Genomic DNA, 26,413 nt, shown 5'->3' with positions numbered 1-26,413 from the left:
TCTCCAATCCAACTTGAATACGGTTTCCGAGGTGTTCCCCGTCAGGCCTCTCCGCACTTCAGCCCCAAGCGCTAGCAATCGAGGGAAAGAAAAAAAAAAAAAAAAAAAGAAAAAAGAAAAAAAGATGCTAAAACTCTGCTGTATCTGTATGGATCCATTTGCGACAGCTTTTTTAGTTTCTAGAACTAGTTTCCTAGGCTTCTACGTGGTAGATATGTCCGCTTGGCATTCTTAGTTTCCCGTGCTTGCGCACCGTGGGATTCTGGCCATTCTTGGCAAACGGCACTTGGCACTTTAGATTTTCACTACATTTCCTTGACGTGCCTAAAATGTCGCCTTATGCATGTGCCAGCCCACAAGAAGGGACAGTATTTCTCTGCTCCGCCGACTTTGGTTGAATCTCTCCTTTTTTTTTTCTTCTTCCTTCTTTGACGTCTTCTCAGAGAGATGCGCGGGAAGGCCTAGGAACCCCTTGTAAGCATGCGACTCAAGTCCCTGCTTCCCAAGATCCACATGCAGTTGGTAGCCGCGATGGTGTAGATAGTATGCACGTTTGTTGTCTAATATGAACCAATGACCGACAACTACGCTATACGGCTAGGCACAATGGAGGGAGGTATCCATCTGGCTGCTGGTTTGGAGCAACAAAACCATCTCCCCGCTAGGCTGCATCGTCCCGCCCTAGACATTTCTCCACATGCTTGTTGGCAATGGGTTATTGTCTTATATACTCAAAGATTAGATACAAAGCAAAGCACAAAACCTACATTTCGCTACGTCTTTGTGTGCCTTTGGAAGATGCAGGGCAGAAGTAGGTGTTGATCACAACCAGAAGGCGCCTGCACTTTCGTAGATATTTCATACCTGAAGGTTTCTAGAGATGTTGTTAGGGACAAAAGAAGGGGACAGTTGTAGTTTATACCTGGCAAGTCGATATCTTTTATTTCAGTATAAAATATGTTTCTCGCCACAAGAGCAGAAATTCTCTTTTTGGGTTTCCATACATGAAAAGCAGTGATATCTCGAGCTAGTCACAAGTATCTCTTTCATTTCCCATCACAAGCTCAACGCTTCTAAGTGCACATCCTGCACTTTCATCCCCCTCAACAAAAAGTCGACAAGCGGTCCCAAGTTCCTGTCAGACCGCTGAACCGTTCAGAAATCAAAGCCCTGCCCATCAGACAGCCGAACTTCTGCATTCGTCCTTCCCAACAACTGCTGCGATCTGGCACTGGAAAGCCATCACGTGCTCCAAAGGAGCGCCGCTTCCAATGACGATGCATCACCGCCGGCCGCAGCAGGCACGGGTCCCACAGCGCATCTGGGAGAGGATCGCCCCGGTGGGAAGGCTGCAGAGCAGAGATCCGGTGTCTTGGCTGAGGAACAGCGAGACCCACCGGCTGGACAGGTGGTCGACGCTCTATGAGCAATGCAGTCTTTGGTATTGAAGGAGGCCAGCCCCAGTGAGCTAGGACAAGGTCTAGAAGCGAGCGGCAGCTGCAGGAAGGAATTCGGAATGTGACTCCTGGATCCTTTCAATTGTTCTCATACTTCCCATATTTTACAAAGCCTCTGAGCATCTATTCTTTTTGAATATTTCCCGCTGATTGTCTGGCTCACAAGGCTTTTGTCTCATAATTGTAGGGAGCTGGTCTACTCTCGTTCCTTATCTTTACTCGTATTAAGATTATTTGTTTGCTATGTTTCTTTGATTGTTTTACCCCATAGCTACTTGTTAAGCCATGGAAGAGTAACAGTTGGGTAGTAGTGGCTGAAAAGTCAACTGATTGGGGGATATAACTCGTACCATTCAATGACATAGTGTCCCCTTTTTTTCCGCCGTTGCTATGCTGCATGTTGTGCGCAATTAGCTTTTGATTCCTAAGATGTCAATTAGTCTCGCCTTCAAAGGGAACACCTAACTTTCTTCACTACATTGGACTTCAGTTCAATTTTGGTGTCACGAACTCCTCGAGCAATTCAGGCTTGTAATCAAACTAAACATCTACCGGGTGGTCCAATCCACTCAGAGTGCGGATTGACACAGATTTGAGTGGTTTTGTACCCATGTTAGCCTTCAAAAGGGGCAAAGAGTATCTCATAATACTGATACTAGCATGTAGTTACATCAACAAGAGCATCATCACCAAACATATCATGCGCAAAGAGAAAATTTGCAACCAAATCATTTATTCAAAAAGGAAATCAGACACTAAGAGTCATGATGTGTCTGACTATATCAAGAAGGTAAGATGAAACATGAGAGAAATAGCAGAACCAAGGAGAATGGACGTCCAGGTTGAGGAGAGGGCCCATGGGTCAGAGTACATGGCACCTCCTCACCTGGAGGACCAGGTAAAAAAGAAAAGCCGTCCGTAAAATATCTTCATAGGAACCGTTAAATGCAAACAAAACAATACTGAAAAAGAAAAAAAACAAGAATTGTTGCAAAGTCGAAGAGGGTAAAACCCCTCACTGTTAGTTGGTGAGAACCAACTGGGTCAGTACGGGGTCAATCTGTGATACCCCCGGTTTAGATACCAGAGTCCTCCTGGGCGAAGGGCATGCTGGCCTCGAAGGCGTCCCAGTCGGTGCAGGTCTGGTCGAAGATAGTGTGGTCGGCAGTAGCGACGGAGATGGAGTCCTCGCTCTCGACAATGTTGAGAGACAGACCCTGCGACGCGTGCCAGGCGATGTGGCAGTGGACGATCCAGGAGCCCGGGTTGTCGAGCTCAAAGGCGAGGGCAAGGTGACCGCCGGCCGGGAGGATGGCCGTGTCGCGACGGATCGGGTTGTTGTGGTTGAGGACCGTCGTGTTGGAGAAGGCAGTGGTGTCCTGCGAGAGGATCCAGAAGTCGTGGCCGTGCACGTGGATGGGGTGGTCGAGTTGGATGGCCAGGGAGCTGCCGTCAATGATGAGGCCGAACCACTGGGTAATGTTTCCGACGGAAGACGACTTCTGTATTGTGGGTTTTTTATGTTAGTTATCTCCTTGCTCTTTTTGAAAAAAAGGGGGGGGTAAAGTGGAGAGGAACTAAAGGGGAATAAACTTACATCAGCCCTGACGATGTTGTACGGGGTAGGGAAGATGGGGGTGTTCTCAAGGGACTTCTTCAGGACGGGCTCGCTCCAGTTGAGAACAAGAGAGCTGCTGTTAAGAGTCCACTGGAACCAGTTGTGGCCCAGGCTGTCGCCAGTGGGGCTGAATCCAAGGGTCTGGGTGCTGTTGCCGGTGATGGAGCCGACGTCGAGGGACAGGTGAGGAACGAGGTCGGACAGAGCCTCGTCGTCGCATGCTCCACTGTGCGTTACGTCAATGACTGAAGTCGGGTCGGCAGTGCTGTTGGCATCGTAGCGGACGATGGCGGTTGCGTTTCCGCGCAGGGAGTCACCGTCGCTGGCGGGCGAGCAGTCGATACCGGAGCGGAGCCAGTAGTTGTCCGGGGTGGCGTTGGCCTCGACGATGATGTCGTAGCGCTGAGCAATGGAGATCTTCACAGACTTGGTAGTGTAGGGCACAATGGGTACGAAGTCTGCAGCAATGACGGTGAGATTGTGGCCGTCGATGGAGAACTCCATGTGGGCGTCGGCAGCGGTGTTGACGAGGCGGATCAGGTGCTTCTTGCCGGGGGTAAAGACCATCTCATACTTCTTGCCGCCACCGACACAGTTGGCGTCCGAGCTGCCGGTGCAGTCAAAGGTGTTGGTGCCGTTGATCAGGGCGTTTGCAGGACCGGGAGGAATACCGCCGCTAGCAGAATTCGCCCAGCCAACAAAGGCACTCTCGTGAAGGAGGTCCTGCAGGATGAGGACACCCATGTCGATGTCATAGTTTGCAGTAGCGGGACCATTGATGAGCAAGGGGCCGATAGCGCCATTGGCGGATTGCAGGGTAAAGTGCGAGTGGTACCAGCTGCTTCCGTACTGGGTGGCGTGCCACTTGTAAGTGAGGGTCTTGCCAGGGGCGATGGGGCACTGGGTAACTCCAGGCACACCATCGTACTCAACGCTGTTGCGCTGTTGAATACCGTGCCAGTGAATGGCCGTGCCGTTGGTCTGCATGTTATTGGTCACATGGATGACGACGTGGTCACCCCAGTCGGCCCAGATCAGGGGGCCAGGGGAGGTGCCGTTGATGGTCTGGCAGTAGCGAGTGTAGCCATCATAGTTGCAGTCATCCTTCTCCTCGAGGGTGAGCCAGTACTCCCGGGTGACTCCAGTGTCAGGATAGACTTTGTAAAAGTCGGTGTCAATCGAGTATTGTCCCCAGCAGTTTCTCGAGTCGGGACCGTTCTCGCAGTCCGCACGAGGGGAGAGCGAGTTGGGATCACGAGAAGAAAGCGACTGAGAATCGCGAGAAGAGAGCGATTTGGAATGGTGATGAGGTGAAACCGAGACGGGCACCAAAGGTGTAGCGAGCGCAGTTGCCCAGAGGGCAAGGTGAACGAATGAATTAACGAATGACTTCATCTTTGCGGCAATAAAGAACGAGTGATATTGCCAAAGGTGTTTAGAGTGAGCGAGTGTATGAGATGGAACCCCGGGAGCTGGTGGATGAGCAAACAAAAAGATTACCGACCTGAGAGGTGCGAAGACTGACGCTTTTATAGAGATTTTTCAATGAGATATTCGACTTACCCAGACTGCTTCCGAAGTACTGCCATCCCTTCACGATACCCCAATACGTGTTGAGCCCCTGGTAGTCTTGGCTATCACCTTGATTCCTTCGTGAAGCGGCGCTATGACACGAGGTGAACACGCAACCCGTGTCAATATTCCAACGTAATATCCAATGTTGCTGGCTCCAGAGCTGCAATACTTCTTCTGTCGGCATGTATTGGGTCCCATTTGGGTATAGCAACGTCCGCTGACCGACCACCACAAATGACAGCTCCACGACTCAGCGTGGCCCGGCTCACGCGGCTGCGAACTCGATAATCGTTAGACAGGATCTGTACGAGTTTTTTTTCCCAAGCGGCACAGCAGTATGCATCATGTCAGGTTTCCCAGAATGGACTGTTTACGAGTTCCATTTGCGAATGGTCCTGCTCGTGACCGCAGTCAGTCTGGTACATGTGTACCACCATTTTCCAGTTTCCAACATGGCAAACTTCATTCGAGGTAAACCGCATCGATAAACCAGGCATCTTACTGTATCTTGACCCTTAGAACAGAAGCCCACACGTCTCATGTATCTATGGATACTACGCCAGCAGTCTCCAGCTCTCTATAGTATTCCTATTACCATTTGATATCAACCCCTTTCTTGGCAGCTATGAAAGAAATAAGAAAAAAGTGAGAAAATAACAAAAAATAACAAGAAATAAAAAAATAAAATAAAAATAAACGTATGACAAGCTTGTGGAGTATAGTTCGGGGTTGATATCTTGGCCCCCACATTCCGGATCCTTAAAAAAGTACGTACACGTTAGTAGACAGTTCCACTCTTTTCCACTCAGACCGCCGACATACTGAGTAATAAGTTTACTTGACTCGTGGTGCAGTTTTTATATGCAAAGGCATTTCCCGCTGGCAGCGAGGTACAGAGATTTCACCAAGAGAATATATGAACTGGGATTTAGGGAGGCGGCTGAGCATGGTCAGAAAGCCTGCCAGGGCCGCTTATTACCTCAACCCTACAATAGTAGGCCGATGAGACAAGGAACCCGATCGCGGCTGGCGGGGCCCGGTGCCAGCTTTACCCATGAAGGTGGGGAAGAACGTTCCGTTGTGCAGTAGATCGCGGGCGGTACCTTGAACCGGTGGCCCGCCTTGCAGAGAGAATTGGCCAATTATGGGATCTCAAAGGGTCAACCATGGCTTCAAGCGAATCAAGCGCAATTACCGCAGGAGACGGACCCAAAAGGAACATAGTATTTTGTGTAATACCACCATAATATATCTGAATGTGATAGTAGTAGTAATTAGATGCAAGCGCCCGGACACTTGGCTAATAGAATACAACGGTGGAGATTACCAGGGTTTCTGCAACGGTTTGACCCCCCCATAAACCGGTAGTTGCGATCAAGTAAGTGACCAAAGTGTGCAAATATCTGGTACCACACCCAAAAATTATATTTGTCTTTGACCTTGTCCTGAACGTAAACCGCCAATTATCATCCAGATATATTGGGCCCCTTCTCGTATATTGGCCATATAACAACTGGGGCCAAACAAGCTCATCAGTGCGTACGTAATGCGGCTCCGCGTACACCGAGTATTAGCAGGGTTGACCGAGCAGGGTGACGAGTAATGATGAACTTCTGGGGTCTAGGTTTAAAATAGATGCTAAAAAATAAGCATGCTGTAGTACTAGGAGAGCAACCAAGGCGCTCCTTGAGCTTTTGCTGAAAAAAAAGGAGATAATTTCGTGCGGTGATATTAAATTTTGGGTGAAGTTCTCCGGAAAAAGTGCGTACATGACGACAATGGTGCTAGTGTGTGTGTATGTGTTATATTTATTATATCTAAAGCAGCACTGCTGTCTTGTTTGTCCCTCTGTTTACGAGAAAAAAAGAAATAAACAAGTGTATTGAATCGTAGTCTTAGCGCGAACTGGTCTGAACTGACTGGGTTCGTTGAATAATTTCCGCCATTAGCGCGACCGACCCTCCCAAGTCCGATTAGTCAAATTCCCAGCGCACAGCCCAGCGCACAGATGACCAGGAACCGGTAACAGGACGTCGGACTTGACGGGAGGGATCATTGACGACGCGGGCCCAAGAAGTGATACTTGAAAACATTATGAGAACATCTACCGGGCTTTCAAAAAGGAAAGAAATCAAAGAATTTGCAGGGTCTGAAATGGGAGTGGATACTACTTCGCGATCAAGACCTGAAAACCCTCCACCAGCAGGGCAAAAAGTAGATCCTAGCACAAAGGGGTTGGACAATGGAGAAGTGCTCAGGTAGTTGAGTGAGACGAAAGCAGAGGCCCCATAAACAGGCGAAAAAGATTAATGATAAGCGCCAGAAAAAAAAAAAAAAAAAAAAAAAAAAAAAAAACATGGATGAATGATTTTCAATCTTGACCCATAATGGCTTGCAAGGTTGCTGGGACTCGTGTCGGAAAACGGCAAACAGTGTGAATGTCATGTTGGAAGTTCCTCGCGGGTGCGGCCGCCTTTCTCCACGTGGGGCCCACGGTGAGCTGCATGGTCTGCAGGTGTGGCTAGTGGCATAGGTGGGGGTGAGTGGCTGATGGAAAATTGCTGATGGCTGAGCATACTGTATGGAGACAATGAGCATACCGACGAGGTACCTTACTTTAGGTACCTCAGAGCTTTGTCGATAAGATAAGGAAACTTTGTTTCCAATCTCTAGGATCCACACTTTGAATGGATCTGACCATCGTCATTTTGAGTAGTGATGGGGCCCTGCACGACTTCTCATTGATCACGTCGCAAACCACGTCGACCAAAGTCCATTCACTTTGAGGAGGAGCAATGGACCGCGTGCAGAACATGTCTTTCGATCCTTCGACGCTAAAGGCATCCGCTCAGCATTATTCATCCTCGGATTCCGAGGAAGACGAGGACGACGACGCGTTCCAGATTCCAAACGCGAACCCTGACGCCGACGAGTTCGCAGACCACAACCCTCGAAAACGGCGGAGGACAGGACGCGATGCAAAAGAAAGCGCCGCGCTGGGCGTTTTTGGCTCCGAGAGCGAGGACGACGGGCCGGGGAATCGATGGAAACATAAAAAATTACGTCACAAGGGTGTTGCTTTTGTGTCCTCGAATGATGCCAAAAAGAGCGGCGATGACGACGAGGACGATGAAGAGGATGAACCGCGGTATACCGGGCTAGGTTCCATGCGTGGCAGGGCAAGCGAAGAAGAAGCAGATGAGGAAGAGGACGGTCCGCCGATGCGAGGCTTAGGTTTTGGCGCCGCGGCGCAAAAGGTTGCGCAAGATACCACCTGGGCAGCTGGAAGCCGGAGCTCGCAAAAATTCGGAAACCTTTTCAAAAAGTCCACATCTTCTGCCGACACGCCACTAGGCCGAGGTTTTGTGCCGACCTCTTCCTTCATCCCCGAGCTTAAGCCACGCGACGACGACGATGATGCACCCGCGACTCCGATCGCCCGCCCGAGCGCTTTCTCCAGCGCGCGGGCTGGCAAAGGGAAGAAAGGAGCCGCCAGCGGGCCAAATCCCAACTCTTTTGGCGCGAGGATGATGGCCAAGATGGGTTACACAGAAGGCACCGGTCTTGGCGCGGAGGGACAAGGTCGTAACGTCATTATCGAGGCCAACTTGCGACCCCAAAGAGCAGGTCTTGGTGTTGTAAGGGAGAAGACCGAAACAGAACGGCAAGAAGAGAAACGCCAGGCCAGAATGCGCGGTGAGGTTGTTGTCGACTCGGACGAAGAAGAGAAGAAGCGCAAGGCTGCAAGGAAGAAGAAAGCACTCGCAGGCGGGGGCGCCAGTACTCCTGCCAGTGGTACTAGCACACCCAGACGGCCCAAACAAAAATACCTCACCATGGATGAGATCAAGAAGGCCGCACCTGGTCTCAATATCCCGGATGCATTCACGCCGATTCTAGACCTGACCGGTCCGGGTAAAAAGATGCTCACCACCTCATCGGGTCTAATGACACCAACAGGTGCATCTGCTATCCCGGAGACATCGGATCAGGCAGAATCGAGGAAACTGGCACGGCGCGCACAGAATGACTTTATGGCAATATTGGAAGAATGGCAAAGCCTTCAGCAGCGCAAGGCGTACGCAGAGTTACAACTGCAACAGGAAATGCAGGAGCTAGCTGAATTAGAAGCAGGCTTGGCAGCACACCGTTCGACAGTGGAACAGTTGGGACGATTGTCTTTGGCTGACAAGGGCGTTGATGATGCGCAACGGCGCTGGGATCTTGTCATTTCAATACTGAAAGAGACCTCATCAGCCATGGCAGGAGCAGGGCAAGACTCGTCCGGCGAAGAAATCCGCGCCATCGCCGTTGCTGCGCTACATCCTGTGTTTACTGAAGTCTTGCAGTCCTGGGATCTGCTCGAGGACGACAGGGAGAATATAGTGAAGGACCTCGTCGACCTCTCATCTCTACTTGGCATTAGCCAATCGCAAAAGACAAAACCACAACAATTCACATCCGAAGCCCTTCGCCACCACCGCCGCAAGCCCAACGCATCACCTTACGAAACTATGATCTACAAGATCTGGCTGCCACACGCAGCCCGCGCTGTTCGCGCTTGGGATGTACACGATACAGACCGTCTGCTCAACTTGTGGAAGACCTGGCTTCCCGTGCTCCCTGACTTCATCCGCAAACAACTCCTGGAACAAGACATTGTACGCAAACTTGAAGACGCGGTTGCCAAATGGGAGCCCAAGAAAAGGAGAAAACATCACAACAAACCGCACATGTGGATTTTCCCTTGGCTGCAGTACCTTCCAGCCCATCACCTCGACCCGAAGAGCTCTTCGGGTCTGGTTGCCGATGTCAAGCGCAAGTTTAGGCAGTTGATCGAGGCATGGGAGTTCGAAAAGGGTGTGATCCCTGGATTGGCCGCGTGGAAGGATGTTCTCAGGCAAAGCAATCAGAACGACCAGTGGCGACCGCTGGCCATGGGGCACATTTTGCCCAGTATTGCGCGTTATCTGCGGAGAAAATTTGAGGTTGACCCTGCCGACCAGGCACCATACATGGACATTTTGAACGGGGTTCTTGAGTGGTCGCAAATCGTTTCTGCGGAGGCGCTGGCTGAGATCATGGTTGCTGAGCTATTCCCCAAGTGGCATAACTGTCTGTACCAATGGCTGGTCTCGGACTCTGTCGACTGGATACAAGTGGTCGAATGGTTCGAGTGGTGGATGAATTCAGTACTACCGGCTGAAATACGAAATTGTCCATCTATCACTGCAGAGTTTCTCAGAGGCCAGAAGATGGTCGATTCGGGATTGGACCTGGGCGATCGTATTGCAGCAGAGCTCTCGCGCCCGAACAAGGACCCAACTCGTAAACCAAGGTCGGACCCGCCATCACGAGCACAAACCCCGCTGCCGAAGCAGGCACATCATCCCCAGCCAGCGCCTACAGCGCAGCTCAAGACGGAGCCAGCAAGCTTCAGGCAGCAGGTGGAAGACTGGTGCGCGACGCACGACCTGCAGTTCATCCCGGAGCGCAAAAAGGTGCACGCGAAGGGACCGCTGTATCGGATCACGGCACGTGGCGACGGAAAGGGTGGAGTACTCGGGTACTTTGGCGAGGACGCACTATGGTTTGAGAACAAGGGCAAGGAGAGCATCGTGCGCGGTGAAGATGACTTTTTCCTCAAGATTGTGCATCCCGGACTGGCGGGCTAATTAGCCTCCTTGTACCCATTTTCTTTTTTTGCTCTTGTACACTAGGATCAATTCGGTAAAGACAAAGGAACAAGAAAGCGGAACAAAAAGGCCCCCGCATGAAAGGAACGCTATTAAATGTTTTAGCGAGTTTGGACGCGAATCAGATCTACCGGGCTGTCGGGTCAGAACATTAATATTCCCTATCCGACATGGGATAGCGTAGTGATTTTGTGACGGTGGGGATGCTGATGGTGTGCTTCTCCAGAGAGGGGACAACTTTCAATCTGGAAAAACTGCCACAGCCTTACCTTTTTTTTCTCATATTCTGTGCCTGCTTTGCCTCAAAGATTACTTGGCCTATAATCCCAGGTAGGATATGTGATTGGGTGTCTTGTTTGATGCTGTTGGTTGTTTTTGCATATCTAATGACTGTGCGTAATCTGATGTCTGCGCCTCAGGGATAAGCCAATCAATTCCCCACAGGTTCCGACTTTGTCGAGTCAAACAAAATGGGCTAATTACCTAGGCACCGACCGACCTGGCTAATATCCAGGCAGATGGATTAGTTCCCTATTCCCACTTTCGTCCAAAAAAATCAATCGGCAAGTGGAGGGAGGATGAAGGGCTCTGACTGCAAAACTTTCATATAAATACCCCGAAAAGGGAACAAATCGAACGTTAGTAGTTTCGTCCAAAATACTAAGTAATTTTCGGGGTAAGGGGAGGTTTAAATTTTTATTTTTACTTCTTGTTTATAATTTCAGTTTACAGTCATTGAGCTTATGAGGTCAAACATGATTGGTTGTCACCCCCAGTTTTTTGCTACATGATTTATTTGCCCAGCTTTGGTTTTGGGTTGTTTTTTTTTGTCCCCCACTCTCTGTAGCCAGCATCGCTTGCATTTAATAGGTTCGAGTGAGGTCGGCAGGCAAATTTGACTAAGGGAAAATGCCGTACATATAAACGGCCCCGTCCTTGGCCCCCGATTAAGGTACTTACGCCACCTGGGCTCAGCTGAGCTGATGTTTTGCTGGAATGTGGGCAAAATTACTCGACAAGCAAAGCCGAGCGGACAAGTAATAATAATGAGAGAAAAAAAAAGGTACGACGGGGAAAAGAACAAAACCAGGATAAGTAGACCAGTTCCATGACACATTCCGACGGGTCCAGTTTCCATAATGCTACTCCGAGGGAACTGGAGGGGGAAACGAAAACAAAAAGACGAAGGGAAAGAAGAAACAATTTTGGCGGCAGACCGTGGGCGACGATTTTCTCGAGTTTAATTGTTTTGCCCATATCACTACTACATAATAGTATACGAGCTTTGCACACCCTTGATTTTTTTTTCCCAACCTCGAGTCACCACCCCCTTAATTCTGGATGCAGGCGGGCAGCCAATCTACCTCCCCAAAGTATCTTACTTTACCGCCCGCCTTCCTTTTTTTTTCTTCCCCCCCAGCAAGCTTCTGAAACATCAGTTTGCAAAGCCGCCATAAGCAAAGCTCGCCCATAAGCAAGGTCATACGCCTAGCCATGTGTAACGTCACGAACCACGCCCACCTCGGATCTATAAATCATCCCACGCTAGCGGAAAACATCCGGACCGACGCCCAAGGCCGCGCGCACTACAGTAGCTCGATGCACCTCCCGGCCTATGATGACGACAGGGGGATATTGAGGTTCCTGGGCCTCGCCGACGAGATGGTTGAGGTCGTGGTCGGCAGGCTCGGCGCCTCCGTCGGGGTCTCGGGAGCAAGGCACAGTCCGGGTGGATCCCAGTCAGACGCCGGGCGTTTTGCGGCTCTTGATGAGCTCTTGTCGATTTATCTCAGCAGATCAGGTGAGTTTTTTTTTTTTTTTTTTTTTTNTTTTTTTTGGGATGAAGCAGAGTAAATAGACAAGGAGGCATCCGTTTCGCTCGAGAGCAAAGAACAAAACAAAAGCAGAAAAGAAAAGAAAAATTTCAAGAAGAGAAAGGCCCAGATTAGAATGAACTCCATCGAGATGATCGGCAATCACCTCTTGACGCGGCCAAGTCTAATCATTGTCTGGCTTTCGTTCAGCAGACATAGCGCACGGCTTGACACCTGAACTCGCGGCATCCTGTGGACGAATCGAGGTCTCGCCTTTTCTCTCGCGTCAAACACCCGGTACTTCGCCATTCTTTGCAAACCGAATATTCTCGGACCACAACAAAATACGGCACGACGCAGATTGTCTAGTCAAAAAGAACGCCGCCCTGCTCAAGGATCTTTGGTTGCAACAACAAGAGGCTTGCATGGTTGATGCGGGCGGGGAGATCTAGCGATCGGGATGTTGCCTTCTCCTTTTTTTTCCCCCTCCTTTGACGACTCTTTTTCTTTTGTCATCTTAGAGCAATAAACGAGCCTTCAAGGGCCGAACCTGCACATTTCGCAGGATATTTTGATGAGATTTGCTATGAGACCAATATTTTGATGGCCTTTACCCTTGTTTTCTGTCGAAGCAGTCAAGTGGTGTCAAAAACACAGTGACTGAAAGACCTGCGCAAAGCTCAACTGTCTTGGAAATAATGACTTTACGAACCAGAATGACTATAGCAAGAATACATACCTTCAATCATATTCGCTATGCTCCTTTTTTTTGTAGTTATGATGCATGAGATAATGTGCTTCTGGCGTGTTTTTAAAGCAGATGGAAGATTTTTCGAGAGAGAAAACTTGCAAATTTGATCACTTGCTGTACCGCTTGATTTGATACCCACTTTGGCTGCATCTTTGATTGCATTAACACCCTGGAGGAGGCTTGCCTCCGGGTGTGATCTTTGGGGTCCACTAGTTTGAGACCTGGGGCAGCTGCTAGTTTAGGATTGGAAACAGGCACTACTGCCGCAAATAGCTTCCCGTTACGACTGCAGGTAGATTGCAATTGAGTGACCGAAACCATAGCACGATGAACACGCTGCCTTTTTTTTCTTCTTCGAAATCTCGATTCCCAAAAGATGAAAGCGGTTGAGGATGTACTCTGCACATTGAAGCATCTTGAAGTCGCCGATCTTGCACACCTTTTGCTCGAGTGCCTGACAAAGCTGTGATTTCCATGACCGGCGGCTTCAGGTCCGCGGCCCCCGTGAACAAGGACCCCAACCCAAGTACCTTTGTTACCACATTACTTTCAGTTTCAACAGCAAAAAGCCACTCGCTGGGACTCCCAAAAATAAACCTTAGTACCTAAGCTTATGTGAGGCTATGCATCTTGGCTGATGTACATCTTGGTTCCCAATCTTGTGCCAAAATTCCCCCATTAAGCCAGATGTCACGACGATCTTTACACTGCATTATACATATCCATATATAGATCTATAGGTCGCCGACTAACCCGTTCAGTTGGGACTCTCATCTCCGATCGGAATCCATTCCCGAAGCACATGGTTGACGTGTAGATTTGTTAGATCCATCCCGCCTTGGGATGGAAGAATCACCTGAACGCGTATACTTTCTTTCTACGGGTCGCATTTTGACAGAATTTACGGGGGTAGTCTGGAGATTCAAAACGTCCCCACATTGTTCCTGGTTTTGGGGTCCATTTATGCAGTGAATGAAAGTTTATATAGGTTTATAGATGTCGATGTTGCCCCAACGATGACTCGCATCCGAATCAACCTTTGAATTTGATCCATATTATAATATTTTTAGTATGCTAATTTGGATCCTACTAGAAATGATCTTAATTCACTTTGATCTTGTTGCCAAACAGAAGCAGTTTTGTGACCAAGGTCGCGATATGAAGTCGGCAGATCTGAAATGACATTGCTACACACTTGGTATGTTTCTTTACACCTCGCGTTGGTTGAGAGGTGAATCGGGGAAGCTGAGCTTTGTCATGCTCTGAAAGGGATCTACAGGAGCCTTTGGCCCTATTTTGTTTCATCTTCCATTTGACATTGGATCATTTCCCGCCCCCAAGGATTTGGTCAAGAGTCATGACGAAGATCAATTATGCTACTTAGTATGTCATGCCGTCTTCATCCCCGTATAAATCCCTGTTGCCTTCCCAGGGTGATGCAGAGGAGGCTGTCATCAAAGAGGCCGCTCGGTCTATTCTAAAACGCACAGCCCAGGTCTTGAGATGAACTGCACGCGTCAGCAGTCAGGGTCGTGTTGGGGTCGAAACTGGAAATAACAGAGCAGCTCTGTTGCACATACTACTAAACTTGATGGGTCATGGCCCCGGACATTTTTAGAGGGTGCTTAGAGACCATGTGGCCCGAGCTGAACTAAGTAATAGACATGACTTCCTGACAATCAAATCATCCTTGGCGTTTTACAACCTATATACGTGCTTGAGGTACTGTTAGGACTCTGTGAGCTACTTGTATGGAACAACTGGGGATGTTTGTTGCATACGATCAGTCTGACTTGAGGTTTGAAAAAGGAAATGCAAATATAGATAGTATTTTTGATCAATCCAGTAAAAAGCTGGCTGAGATAAGAATATCAAGCCGACCGATATCCTCTGCAACATAATAAACAAGCTCAGGAGCTATAGCCTCTGCCCATCAGCTTCTCGTGTTCCTTTTTTAAGTTGTCAGATCGATCATCCCCCAATCATTTCGGATAGTATTCCTAATCGGGCGAGAGTTATACCGGCATATAAACCCCAGATGTCGATCTGGCAGGACTTCTATCCTATATACTTACGAAAGTGAAGCAGAATCCGAAACCAGCAAAAGGTTAAATCAATTCTACCCGCTTTAAAATGATTAAAATATTCGATTTTCTCCATTAAGACTTGGCATGAGTGTCATCTCAATCACGTTACTCGGTTGCCAAATTTAATTGTGCAAGTCCAATCGGATTATAGTAAACAACTTTGAAATCCACTTTTTACAAGAGCCAGTGACAACAGCCAACTGCCGAAACGAATCGTGACTACGTTATTCACACAGTAAATAGGGGACCACCGTGGCCTTCCTCGTGCGATAGTGCTCCAAAGATAGCTTCAACGCAAAATATCCCTAGGAAAGACTCGGACCGTCGGACGTGAAGAGTCATGGATGATCATTTGTTTGAAAACCCAAGCTCTAGACATTGGCAGTTCATCTAATTTACCGGTCACCTAATGGTTTTTTTAACAATTCGTATTCTTCGCTTCCAAAAAGGGAATATCACTCTTTTGAAAAAAAAAGTTTGGTTCGTAGCACATCACTCAGGCTGTCAGACTCATTATGGGATTTTTGTTCAGAAACCACGTCCGACGGGATTGAGCCCCCGAAGTTGAAACATCATTTTGAGTCAGCTTCTTTTTTTGCCCTCCAGCGTGAGGTTTGAACTATATGTGGTTAATAATATGACTGACAGCCCGTGGCTGAATCATGTAAAACGAGAGCTTAGTGACGATCATGGACAATTATTGATTGTTTCCAGACCTGTGAGCTTCAGGTGGGAAGTTTGACGTTGCTAAACCCGTACATTTCGGATATTTTTGGTTTCAAGGCAATGCCCTGTAGAGGCCTAGTATAGGCGTTGATAACTCCTTTTGGCCTGTAAAGACTCGGGAGAGGGAAACTGTATAAATGCTTCGAGATCTCGACGGACAAATCTCATTTATTTTTTTGTTCTCTACCACCACCACCACATTCATTCACTCACTCAGAGACCGGTCTTTTCCATTCCTCACCACATTCTTTACTGATTCCTTCACTTACTGACCTTTTATTCACTCTTTTTGTCTCCAAGACAGACCAGCCTACATCTCCATCATCAATCACTATCATTTGGGATCTCACCGAATCAACCAACCAACAATCAATATGCAGTTCTCCATCTTCTCCATCGTCGCCTTCGCCGTCGTCGCGGCACAGGCCACGGCAGTTCTCCCTGTCTCCGAGGAGCTTTGCAGCGACACCAAGCGCAAGGGATGCACAGCCAGCTCCGACTTGCTTAACCGCTGCCTCAAATAGTACGTGGAACCCCCCCCCCCCCCCCCCCCCCCGCCGGTGCAGCATCGACTTTTGACCACGACTAAAGATATGGCTGGCTAACAAGCGGGATTTGTGAAATTACAGTGGGGGTCAGGAGGTTTGCGTCATCGACTGCGGGTCCCAGACCAATTGCCGCAAGGAGTGCCAGAAGCAGCTGAATACCGAGAAAGCCAATGGCTTCTGCACCCTTGGGTATGTGTCCTCCCTCGTTCGATAAATGATCAGCAAAAAAAAAGGCAGTTTTGCTAACCATTCCCCCAAACTTTGGGCGTACAGAGACAACCCATGCATCTGCAACATGAACGGCGCAGCCAACAGCGCCGCGTAGAGAGGTGTAAGCATGTGCGGCTGAGAACGGGTCTTCTTTGGGGGCAGTGGCCTAGGCGGGTATCTGGGATCCCATCAGAGAAAGGTTTCAAAGCTCGAGCTTTGGGCTTTTACTCACCACGATGGGTTTTTTCTACTTTCTGGACTAGGAGGGCATTTTTATCCCCGCCATGGATGGACTCTGACGTTCGGCCTTTTCGAACTGGGAGCTGGCGCTTCGGGGTTACGGTTCAGGTTTTTCCCTCTTGATTTGAGGCTGGTCTGAGCTATGATAACGTTTAACGTGGAACAGTCGACTTTCCAACTCTCGTCTCCCTAAAAGTATAAATCGTGCTGAAGTGACTTGTCGAGGCTCGCATCATATCCTAGGTTTAACCACATGACAGTTGCTTTACACCATCTCATGCTTATGAAAGGTAAAGAAAAGCATCGATATGAGCAGACGAGAGGAGATCATATGGGTGCGTTTCGGCCATGCAAAACATAAAATGGAGCAAGACGAGAAGAAGAATAGAACGGCGTGTTGGAGCAGGATATAAGAGCGGGATATATTAAATCGCCGTTACTATTGGTGCGTCCAATAAAGCCTGACCACGGTCGAAATCCCCCAGAGAACAACCAGACAAACGGCCTGAACCGGTGCAAAGATGGCGCCCCTCACGACGACGAACCCACTGACCACGGCAAACACGACGGGCCCGGCGATCCAAGTCTTGTACGGCCTCTCCAGATCCGGCTCGCGCTTCCGCAGCACAAGGGCGCCGACGGCCGCAAGGAAGAAGAAGCTGTACTCGGCCAGGCCGTTGAAGAGGACGAGGAAGCGGAACGAGCCGCCGGCGATGTACACCGCGGACAGGACCAGCGCCATGACCGTTGCCACGACTGGATCTTCGCCTTCGACCGCACCGCACGCTTGTGGTAGGTAGCCCCTGTTGGCGGCTGCCAGGGTCATCTTGATGGTGATGAATGTGTTTCCGACAAGTGAGCCTAGTATTATGGTGCAGACGAGAATTGTCGAGGCGAATCCTGCCCATGGGCCGAGAAGTCGAGAGAATGCATCCTGTTGTTTGTTAGTGGTCATGCTGTCAAAGCTTTACGACCCATTGCACTGCTAGGGATCCCGGCGATTACTTACCACTGCCACGGTATCACTGGTCGGCACGACAACCCATGGGAGCAAAACGTAGTATGCCGCATTTGCTGCTACGAAGCACAAGATTATAGTCGGTAGAGCAGTGTTGATAGCCCTCGGCAGCTGTTTGGACGGGTTCTTCAGGTCCGACGAGACGTAGACAGCCTTGTCCCACCCGCAATAACCCCAAAGTGCTGCGTACAGGGCAGCAGAGAAACGACCGAAAACCTCCCAGGTACCAAGCTGATCCCACTCGGTGGACGGAGAGTTGCGAGTCGCAAACCAGTTCCTCTTGCTCCAGTCCTGGCCTCCGACGGTCTCGTTCTTGCTCGGCTCGATCAAGACAAGTAACACCACCGTCGCGGCGGCAGTGACAACAAAAGTCACTGTCAGCAGCTTAACGGCGACGAAGAAAGAGTTGAGCTTGTTGATCCGCGCCGAACCCAACAATGTGCTCGCACAGGTCACGGTGGCCAGGAGGAAGGCGAATATCTTTGTGATGTCGCTGTTATGCGTCTCTGTCAGGTTGAATGCGGCCAGGATATTTGAGATGAAGACGATGCAGAGAATGGCCAGCGTCACGGGCATAACGCCAAAGATCCAGGTCCAGGCGGCAAGGTGACCGAAGAGGTCACCAAAGATGTAGCTGAGGTAGGCCTGAACACCACCTGGATGGAGTGAGTGGAACGATTTCAGAAACGTGTCAGCATAAATCCCTGGGATGAACTATCTCTCACTGGAGCCAGAAAACATACCTTCTCCGGGAATGGCTGTTCCTAGCTCAGCGAGGGTGCTGGCCCCAGTCCACGCCAGCAGACCACCCACTAGCCATACTGACAATGCAACGCCCGGTGACGGGACATTGGCGTCGATTGCTCCTGGCGAAGTAAAGATGCCGCTGCCGACTACAATCGACACAATAATGGCAAAAGCTTCCTTTGTCCCAAACTTGTGAACAAACGCGACCGGGCGCAGCTCTGGGTCGTGTTCCTGGCTAATGGTGCCACCAACGCCTCCTGTGCTATCGTAATTGCCGTTTGGTGATGATGCTCTGTTTCCAAGCAGAGGCGTTTCGGCGCTGGGCTGTTGTCGATCACCGTTCTCTGATGACTCAGGCATCATTTCTGTGATTCCCAATGCAGGGTAGACTATGGATGATCCTCGGGGTCTGTTGGGTTTGGTTGACATTTTGAAGAGAAAGAAAAGAAAAAAAAAAGGTTGGGACAAATCCGAAAGATAAAAGAAGAGAAGAAAAGTAATCACAAGCTTGAGAATGCAGCACCAGTCAATGGATTGCATCCGGTGACACGCCAACAATCAACCGTCGCACCGGCCGCTTCCAACGGGGGCGTTGCGAAACGTCACCATTTTGAGTTCTGCGGGTAGCACGTGCTATGTTTTGGCTGTGAGGTTATGATCGCGACATCGGCCCGCACCCCAAGTCATCCATCCCAAATTTTAGCAGCGTAAACGGGGAGAGCTGACCTCCACCGCCAAGCCAACTGTGCCTTTTGCCCCTGACCGACCGACAGGCCGACTACCGAACTCCAGGCCATTCGAAACAAGACCCTAACCCTTTAAAGATGATGGATGCATCGGCGTTCGGAGATAAAGCTGACCTTGGTTGCTGAATGCATCTCTCTGTACAACCGAGTTGCGCTCGCTGACATCAATTGCCTCAATTCCTTGATTTATACCTACATAAACCCCGACCAACCAGAATAACTCCGATGAAATGGACGTGATAACCGCCACATATATGTCGATCGAGAGACGGGGTATAACCCGATCAATATGAGCATGACGCCAGCCCTACCTCTACAATGTTTTTGCTATAAAGGCCCGGCGACTTCCCGCGGCAACGGTCAAATTGTCGTGGGAAGATCAACGTTGAAGACTGGCCTATGATCTATCGCATCTCCCGGCACACCAGTACACCACACACCAAAATCCCATCTGCATCAATGTCATCCTCACAGACACACAACAGCGCCTTACCCCTCGCGGGCAAGACGGCCCTCGTCACCGGCGCCTCCCGTGGCATCGGCGCCGGGATCGCCCTCGACCTGGCGCGACAGGGCGCCGCCGTAATCCTACACTATGCATCCCCATCCAGTCAACCCAAAGTCGAAGCCATCTGTGCCGAGATCGCCTCCCTACCCCACAAGCCCAGCACATCCATCTTCCGCGCCGACCTCTCCAGCCCAGACGGCGCCTCGACGCTCCTGGGCGACATCAAAGCGCAGCATGGCGGCGACTCCTTCAGGCTCGACATCCTGGTCAACAACGCCGGCATGTCCAAGCCGATCCCGCTGTCGCAGATAACCGCCGCCGACTACGAAGCCACGTACGGGCTCAACGTGCGGGGCCCCTTGCTGGTGACGCAGGCGGTGCTGCCGCACCTGAACCCGCGGTCGCGCATCGTCAACGTGTCGTCTGTCGGCGCGAGGGCCGGTTACCCTTCGCTGTCGCTGTACTGCTCGTCCAAGGCAGCGCTGGAGGGGTTGACGAGGGTGTGGGCGGCGGAGCTGGGTGGCGACGGCACCACGGTCAACTGCGTGGCGCCGGGACCCGTGGAGAGCGAGATGTTGGACTTAATCCCGCAGGAGCTAGTCAAGTCGCAGCGGATGCGCACGCCAGTCGAGAAGAGGACGGGGAGGGTAGATGAGGTCGCCAGGGTCGTCACGTGGCTGTGTGGAGAGGGCGCGGGGTGGGTCTCGGGGCAGACTATCTCGGCGAGCGGTGGTTATGCCATGTACTGAAAAGGGTTGTTCTCCGGAGCCTCGTGTTTTTTTTTTAGCAAGGGAACCCTGAATGCTATCACAGTATGACTCGTGGTTTTGCTGCAGTCTACACGCGTTGTTGGTCGAAGAAACGGATGCGAAAAGGCGGTGCTGGCCATTGCCAAACACTATATGAATGACGTGATCCCGAATATAGATGTGACATTGCTGAATCTTTTGAGGCCAAGGACAGGCACACCATCGCCTCTCATCACTACGTACATGATATGTTCATATCCGGGCCATCGCCATTTGGGTTTGATTGGCGACTAAACGATGGTTGGCCGCTGATCAACATCCAAAATGCCACCGTTGATCCACATTCTCCCGAAAGAAAGAGAGAGAGAGAGAGAGAGAGAGAGAGAGAGAGAGAGAGAGAGAGAGAGAGAGAGAGAGAGAGAAAAGAGAAAACACATTTACAGCGGCCCGCGATTCGAGTGGGCATTTAAGCGTGGCTAGCCCATGTATTTTAGTTCGTCCCATATCCAGACTAAATCGTCGTGAAGTGCAACCAGGTTGGGTTTACACTGGAAGATCCGCCGGTCAGCTGTCAATTAGGCAGTAATCTCATCAACATGTTCGTGGCGGGTTTTAAGGGGGAGTATTATGCACAAGTCATTGAAAAATTAAATAATCCAAAGTATGTACCAAGTACGTCATTGTTCCGGGGGCAGTGGATCTTGTTACGATAGTGGATTTCGGGTTGGAGCGAACTTTTAACCTTTCATGCAGCACCGGATAATCATAATAAAAACCATTAACTGTGATTTTGATTTTGTTAACGAACACCACGATGTCACATTAAAACACCACGTTGCGTCATGGTAAGCCCTGCAATAACTCCATGTTTGTGAGTGAGGTGAGTAATTGGCAGAGATTAACATGTCAGTTTCATTACCAGGGGCTATTTGCTCAGCGTTTTCCATGGATTCAACACAATCTGGGCCCAATCTCACCGAAAAGGATCATTCCGGACCAGCTTGTGAAAAGCGTTTGGAATTGTGACTCGGATATAAATATATGATACATAAAGTTCACCGCCTCCTTTATCAAACTAAATCCCGAGCGTCAGGCGCCACCGGTACCATTGAAGCACGTAAAGGAAGCTCTTTTCTAAAACATATACACACACACAAAAAAAAAAAACCTGTGATGCAATTGTAAATGGTCTTCAGTCCTCACTCGTGTTCACGCGACTTTTCCCTCCCCACCAAATGCCCGGGCGCAACCGCGATGATTCGGCCCTTTCGGAGTAGGACTGATCTTGGACTTCCGAGCCGAGTAGCCCCTGAGCGCGTCGGGGAGCGGATCTGCCGGCTCCGGGTCTGTGGGGGCGGCGAGGTGCACCAAATACCCCCACCCTATAGCACGACTCGTAGTTTTCTTTTTGGGTTTTATCCCTTTCGTATCTTCCCCTTTCTGACAATCTCGGTTAGAAAGCCTAAAATGGTTGTCAAAAAGTTAGATATAGTAGACCAACCGCCTGGGAGACACTGAGAATGAGTAAGTTAACAATAAGGGGAGATTACCGGTAGTTCGGGTATTATTCAAACCCTTGGAAGTAATTGCCTGTTCAAGTTAGCCATGTGATGTAGACGAGCGGATGTGCACAAAGGTGAAACTAGCCTCATCGGAAATGCGCATTAAATTCTCGCCCAATACAGAGCCAATGGATTATATAAGTTCAGAGATCAAACCTGTCGTCCTGGAAATGTGAAGTTCTACACCTTAGCCAGCCACCAGCACAATGTCTCTCCTTAAATCCACCTCCCTTGTGCTCGTAGGCTTATTGGCTTCCTTATCCACCGCCAAAGACACGTCGGCTTATAGCGATGCTTTCATAGTCGAGTCTGAAGTTGGCAACAATGTGGTACGTATGTCTTATTCCTCTGGTTCCGGATGTTTGAAATAACTAACACTCCTGGGTACTTAATTGTAGGCTGGGCAAAGCAAATTCCTCAGTGAAGTTGCCAATAGGGTATCGCAGCTTGGAACGAGCTGCCAGGCTAGCCCTCGAAGGACCTTTAACTCGCCACACTTCACTGGAGCTTCGTTCGATTTGAAATGTGACAGCAGTCTCGAACAAACCCAAGTGCTCAATGCCATTCAACAGACAGCAGGCATCAGCAAAGCATGGCCAGTAGGGTTCGTCAGGCACCAGATGGCCTTGCCCGGACAAGGTGCAAGGGCTTGGGCGGGCAGTAAAAGGGATGTCGCTCTTGATTCGAGCGGGACTGCTAAAGGATCGTCGGTCGACACCTTTTCTACGCACAAAATGAGCAACGTCGACCGTCTTCACAACATGAACATCACGGGCGCCGGCGTCAAGATAGCTGTGCTAGACGGGGGCTTCGACACGTCTGTGCATGGGCTCAGCGAGACCAAAATCACATACTCGGTCGACATTACCGGAGAGTTCCCAGACGCCAACGACAACTGTTTGGACCACGGGACCCACGTCCTCGGAATCGTGGGGGCCAAAAGCGCCGACAACTTGTATAACGTCAGTGGTGTTGCTCCCGACGCCACTTTCGAGTTGTACCGCATACAAAAATGCGAAAACTCGTTCGCAACCACCGATGACCTGATTGCAGGATTCACAGCAGCTGCCGAGCGATCAGTTGATATTATCACCTGCTCCTATGCCGGCACCGGCACCTTCTCCGAGGAGCCTTGGTCCCTCGCCGCCAGTCGAGTTGCCGCATCGGGCATCTACGTCTCGGTCCCGTCGGGCAACGATGGTCCAGGCCCTTTTAGCGGTGGCGTCCCCGCAGTAGCGCCAATGGTCTCAGGAGCGGGTTCGGTCGACAATGTTGTGCAGCCGTGCCTCTCAACGGAGGGATCCTTCACCGTAAACGGTCAAACCAAGTCCTTTTCTTTTACTCCTGGCGGCCAGACAAATTTTCCCGATACGCCATTGACAGTATGGGCGCCTCAGAAGAAACCAGTCTACGGCAGACCCGCCAACTGCTCAGTTATAACCGAGAATCCTCCCAAGGATGTCGCCAACACAATCACACTTGTGTTTGGGAACGAGTGCCTTGTGGACTCGGACGGGATTAACATAGGACATTCGCCCAAATACAACCTCAGCTACTTCATATACTACGAAGAAAATGCGCCAGAGGGCCAGAAGGAGCGGTGTCCTACATGGACTGCATCCAGCTACAACCAAACTAAAGGCTCGCTCGCTGCCACATTCTCCTTTGCTGCAGAAGTCCTTGCTGAGCTTGCCAAAGGAAACCAAGTCACGGTCAAGATACCCAGCAACCCGGTCGCCAACCTTTCCCTGACCTACCAGGGGTCTTCTAGCGGCGGTTCTGTGTCCTACTTCTCGAGCTGGGGCCCAACTTGGGAAGGGCGCACCATGCCAACCTATACGGCGCCTGGACAGGACATTTTGAGCACCTTGCCCAAGCGCATGGGCAGCTGGGGCGTCATGGGTGGAACGAGCATGGCCACCCCTTACGCCGCCGGAGTTGCCGCCCTTGTCAAACAGCAGTATCCCAAGTTGTCCAACAGCCAGATACAGTCCATTCTCGCCACGACGGCGCAGCCAGTCAAGTTCAACGACCGCCAGAAGACGGCCTACAGTGGCGCAATTAAGGACTTTTACGCCCCGGTTATTCAGCAGGGCGGAGGTCTGATCGACGCTTATGCTGCCTCGCAAACCAAGACCCATCTCAACGTGACCAACCTCAGCTTCAACGACACGGCCAACCGCGTGCCCTCCACCACCGTCGAGATCTCCAACACCGGAACCCAGGAGCTCACATATACCCTGTACCACGTCGGCGCTGCCTCTGGTTACTTCCTGAACACCACCGGTGGCGCCCAGTACAACTTGACTGGTGCCACGGGACTTGCCGTGTACGCCGACATGAAAATCCAACCTTCCAGCCTGACTATCGCCCCCGGAAAGACGGCCACCGTGTCCGTGTCCGTCGCCGCCGATCCTAAACTCCCCGACGGCGTGTCCTTCTTTGGTGGCTACATCGCCATCAATGCCACCGGCAACGGCAAGCAAGTCGACCACCTGACCCTCCCATACACGGGCTTTGGGGGCAACCTGGTCGATCTCCCGATGCTCAACAAGAACACTGAGTCAACCTACTCAGGCAGCTACAACTTGAACACTGGAATCGTGAAACCTGACGAGGCCGGCCGCGTCTACACTTGCGACTACCAGCCAACCGCGGATGCTCCTTGCAATTTCGCCGACGGGCTGTTCCCCGGCATGTGGGCCACCCTCGTCACCGGCGCGTCGCGCAACATGACCATCAGCCTCATCAACCACAAGACGGGCTCCACCGCGCTGCTGAACGACTGGGACATGGACTCGTCGGGTATGTGGGGCAAGGCCAACTACTGGTACTGGGACGGCAGCGACCTCAACACCACTTACGTGCCGGCCGGCGATTACTTCTGGCGCGTCAAGGTGTTGCGCCTGAACGGCGACGTCGCAGATGCCAAAGCCTGGGACAGCTTGGACTTGGACACCAGTTACTTTACGTTGAAGTACACTGCCAACAGTACACTTCCGAAATTATAAAAACTGCAAAGTCGGTTGTTGAGCATGCCAGTCTGATTGGGCATTATACCACGACTGGGTCGTCTCTTTTGTACATTACTTGCCTCTGTAGACTTGATCATGGTCATATAGTACCTGTCTACCTAGAAAGAAGAAGAAAAAAAAACTTGAACACATCTTTGTCCATTCGCATGTGCTAACTCGTATATTGCCCACCCTTGTCGTAAACATCCACACCTAGGCCCATTGGCGCGGGCCTCGCCGGATGAGCACGTTGAGCTCACCAGGGCTGACGACCGGGTCGTCTCAGGTGGCAGCATTCCATTTGTGGACTCCCCGTTCGGGCCTTACTCGACGAGTAACGAGACCCCAGTTTACTCTGATAGGTGGAGGCACACACCCGTTGCCCAAAAGATTGGCTGGCATACGTTTGTTTGTACGCATAAAGAGTAAAATATGATGCCATCAGCTTTCAGAGTTATATAATATGATTTTCCGTACAAGCTCTCTAGATAGTATACTAATGTGATTTTGGCCAGCATTTCGACCGCAGGTTCAAGCGAGTATTGATTTTATATCTTTATCTAAGTTTTTGGCTTGTAGCTGTTTGTGCCGGTAATTATTTGCACTGTAATAGGGCTCACTTAGTAGTGGTTTAGTGTTTTGTTGTAGTGAAATAACAACAACCCTTTGAAAATGACGCAGGTGCTTGAAACAAAGTGCCATCACCACGTCGATTTCCTTGTCCCAAGATGGTCGAGGTACCACGGTGAACGGGCCCTCGAGTGATGGCTTGCATATCCACGAAACTCCGGCTGGGCTTCGAGCTCTTGTCCCTTCAAATGAACACAAACACAGGAGGCCTGCTTTCCACTACATACTGCTAATCAGGCTTGGCGCATGGCTTATTTGACTTTGCAGTTCGCATCAGCCGAGGGATTTGTGGTATCTGCGCCCAGTACCAGCCAGATCCGGAGACTCGGTGAAGTGATGCGGCCCGTGGTCTGTGGCGATATTCGGACAATAGGATGTCATAACAGAGTCGTTTATTTGCCAACCTGCTGTCCCGCCTGCGCTTAAAACTGTTGCATAGCAGGTCCAAGAAAAGGTGGACTATCGCATGGTGTGGCTATTTTCACTCGCTGTCCAATCCAGAATTCTATTCGCAACCAAAGTGTCTGATACAGAGGTACTCAGCCTTAGCAACAAGTTACTCATACGCAAGCCCGTTTCTTTTGAGAGACTACTTCTCAAGTCATATCTTTTTCCATCCATGCACTCCTTGTTCGACGGGAAAGCGGTTTCGGATACCATTTTGAAAAGAACTGCCGCCGCTCACTTGATAAATCATAACATCCGTGGCATCAACCA

General features: G+C 50.4%; 7 protein-coding genes across 7 annotated transcripts; 5 read left to right on the top strand and 2 right to left on the bottom strand.

Moving 5' to 3' along the window:
- Nucleotides 1-2,533: 2,533 nt before the first annotated feature.
- Nucleotides 2,534-4,470, bottom strand: PgNI_11872 (uncharacterized protein; the record flags this gene model as incomplete). Its single annotated transcript, XM_031131831.1, has 2 exons — nt 2,534-2,959; nt 3,055-4,470. The coding sequence occupies 2 exons, from the start codon at nt 4,468-4,470 to the stop codon at nt 2,534-2,536; spliced, it is 1,842 nt and encodes a 613-aa protein (XP_030976529.1).
- Nucleotides 4,471-7,445: 2,975 nt separating this feature from the next.
- Nucleotides 7,446-10,325, top strand: PgNI_11871 (uncharacterized protein; the record flags this gene model as incomplete). Its single annotated transcript, XM_031131830.1, has 1 exon — nt 7,446-10,325. The coding sequence occupies one exon, from the start codon at nt 7,446-7,448 to the stop codon at nt 10,323-10,325; it is 2,880 nt and encodes a 959-aa protein (XP_030976528.1).
- A 769-nt stretch (nt 10,326-11,094) lies between these two features.
- On the top strand, nt 11,095-12,919 carry PgNI_11870 (uncharacterized protein). The gene is made up of 2 exons (XM_031131829.1): nt 11,095-12,147; nt 12,374-12,919. Exons 1-2 carry the CDS (start codon nt 11,841-11,843, stop codon nt 12,610-12,612), a joined length of 546 nt encoding a protein of 181 aa, XP_030976437.1. The 5' UTR covers nt 11,095-11,840; the 3' UTR covers nt 12,613-12,919.
- A 3,179-nt stretch (nt 12,920-16,098) lies between these two features.
- On the top strand, nt 16,099-16,597 carry PgNI_11869 (uncharacterized protein; the record flags this gene model as incomplete). Its single annotated transcript, XM_031131828.1, has 3 exons — nt 16,099-16,247; nt 16,354-16,461; nt 16,546-16,597. 3 exons carry the CDS (start codon nt 16,099-16,101, stop codon nt 16,595-16,597), a joined length of 309 nt encoding a protein of 102 aa, XP_030976337.1.
- Nucleotides 16,598-17,161: 564 nt separating this feature from the next.
- Nucleotides 17,162-18,916, bottom strand: PgNI_11868 (uncharacterized protein; the record flags this gene model as incomplete). Its single annotated transcript, XM_031131827.1, has 3 exons — nt 17,162-17,656; nt 17,732-18,396; nt 18,484-18,916. The coding sequence occupies 3 exons, from the start codon at nt 18,914-18,916 to the stop codon at nt 17,162-17,164; spliced, it is 1,593 nt and encodes a 530-aa protein (XP_030976338.1).
- Nucleotides 18,917-19,692: 776 nt separating this feature from the next.
- PgNI_11867 (uncharacterized protein) lies at nt 19,693-20,490 on the top strand (the record flags this gene model as incomplete). The annotated part of the gene is made up of 1 exon (XM_031131826.1): nt 19,693-20,490. The coding sequence occupies one exon, from the start codon at nt 19,693-19,695 to the stop codon at nt 20,488-20,490; it is 798 nt and encodes a 265-aa protein (XP_030976344.1).
- Nucleotides 20,491-22,258: 1,768 nt separating this feature from the next.
- On the top strand, nt 22,259-25,063 carry PgNI_11866 (uncharacterized protein; the record flags this gene model as incomplete). The annotated part of the gene is made up of 2 exons (XM_031131825.1): nt 22,259-22,381; nt 22,451-25,063. The coding sequence occupies 2 exons, from the start codon at nt 22,259-22,261 to the stop codon at nt 25,061-25,063; spliced, it is 2,736 nt and encodes a 911-aa protein (XP_030976345.1).
- Nucleotides 25,064-26,413: the final 1,350 nt, after the last annotated feature.

The sequence above is a fragment of the Pyricularia grisea genome (genome assembly GCF_004355905.1).
Source record: "Pyricularia grisea strain NI907 chromosome V map unlocalized Pyricularia_grisea_NI907_Scaffold_10, whole genome shotgun sequence".
Lineage (NCBI taxonomy): Eukaryota > Fungi > Ascomycota > Sordariomycetes > Magnaporthales > Pyriculariaceae > Pyricularia > Pyricularia grisea.
This window is presented reverse-complemented; position numbering and strand designations above follow the sequence as displayed.

Excerpts from the sequence above, each read along its gene's own strand:
- PgNI_11870 (XM_031131829.1), top strand. The coding sequence starts at position 11,841 with ATGTGTAACGTCACGAACCACGCCCACCTCGGATCTATAAATCATCCC. Across the intron at positions 12,148-12,373 it reads GATTTATCTCAGCAGATCAG|ACATAGCGCACGGCTTGACA; the intron begins GTGAGTTTTTTT and ends TTCGTTCAGCAG.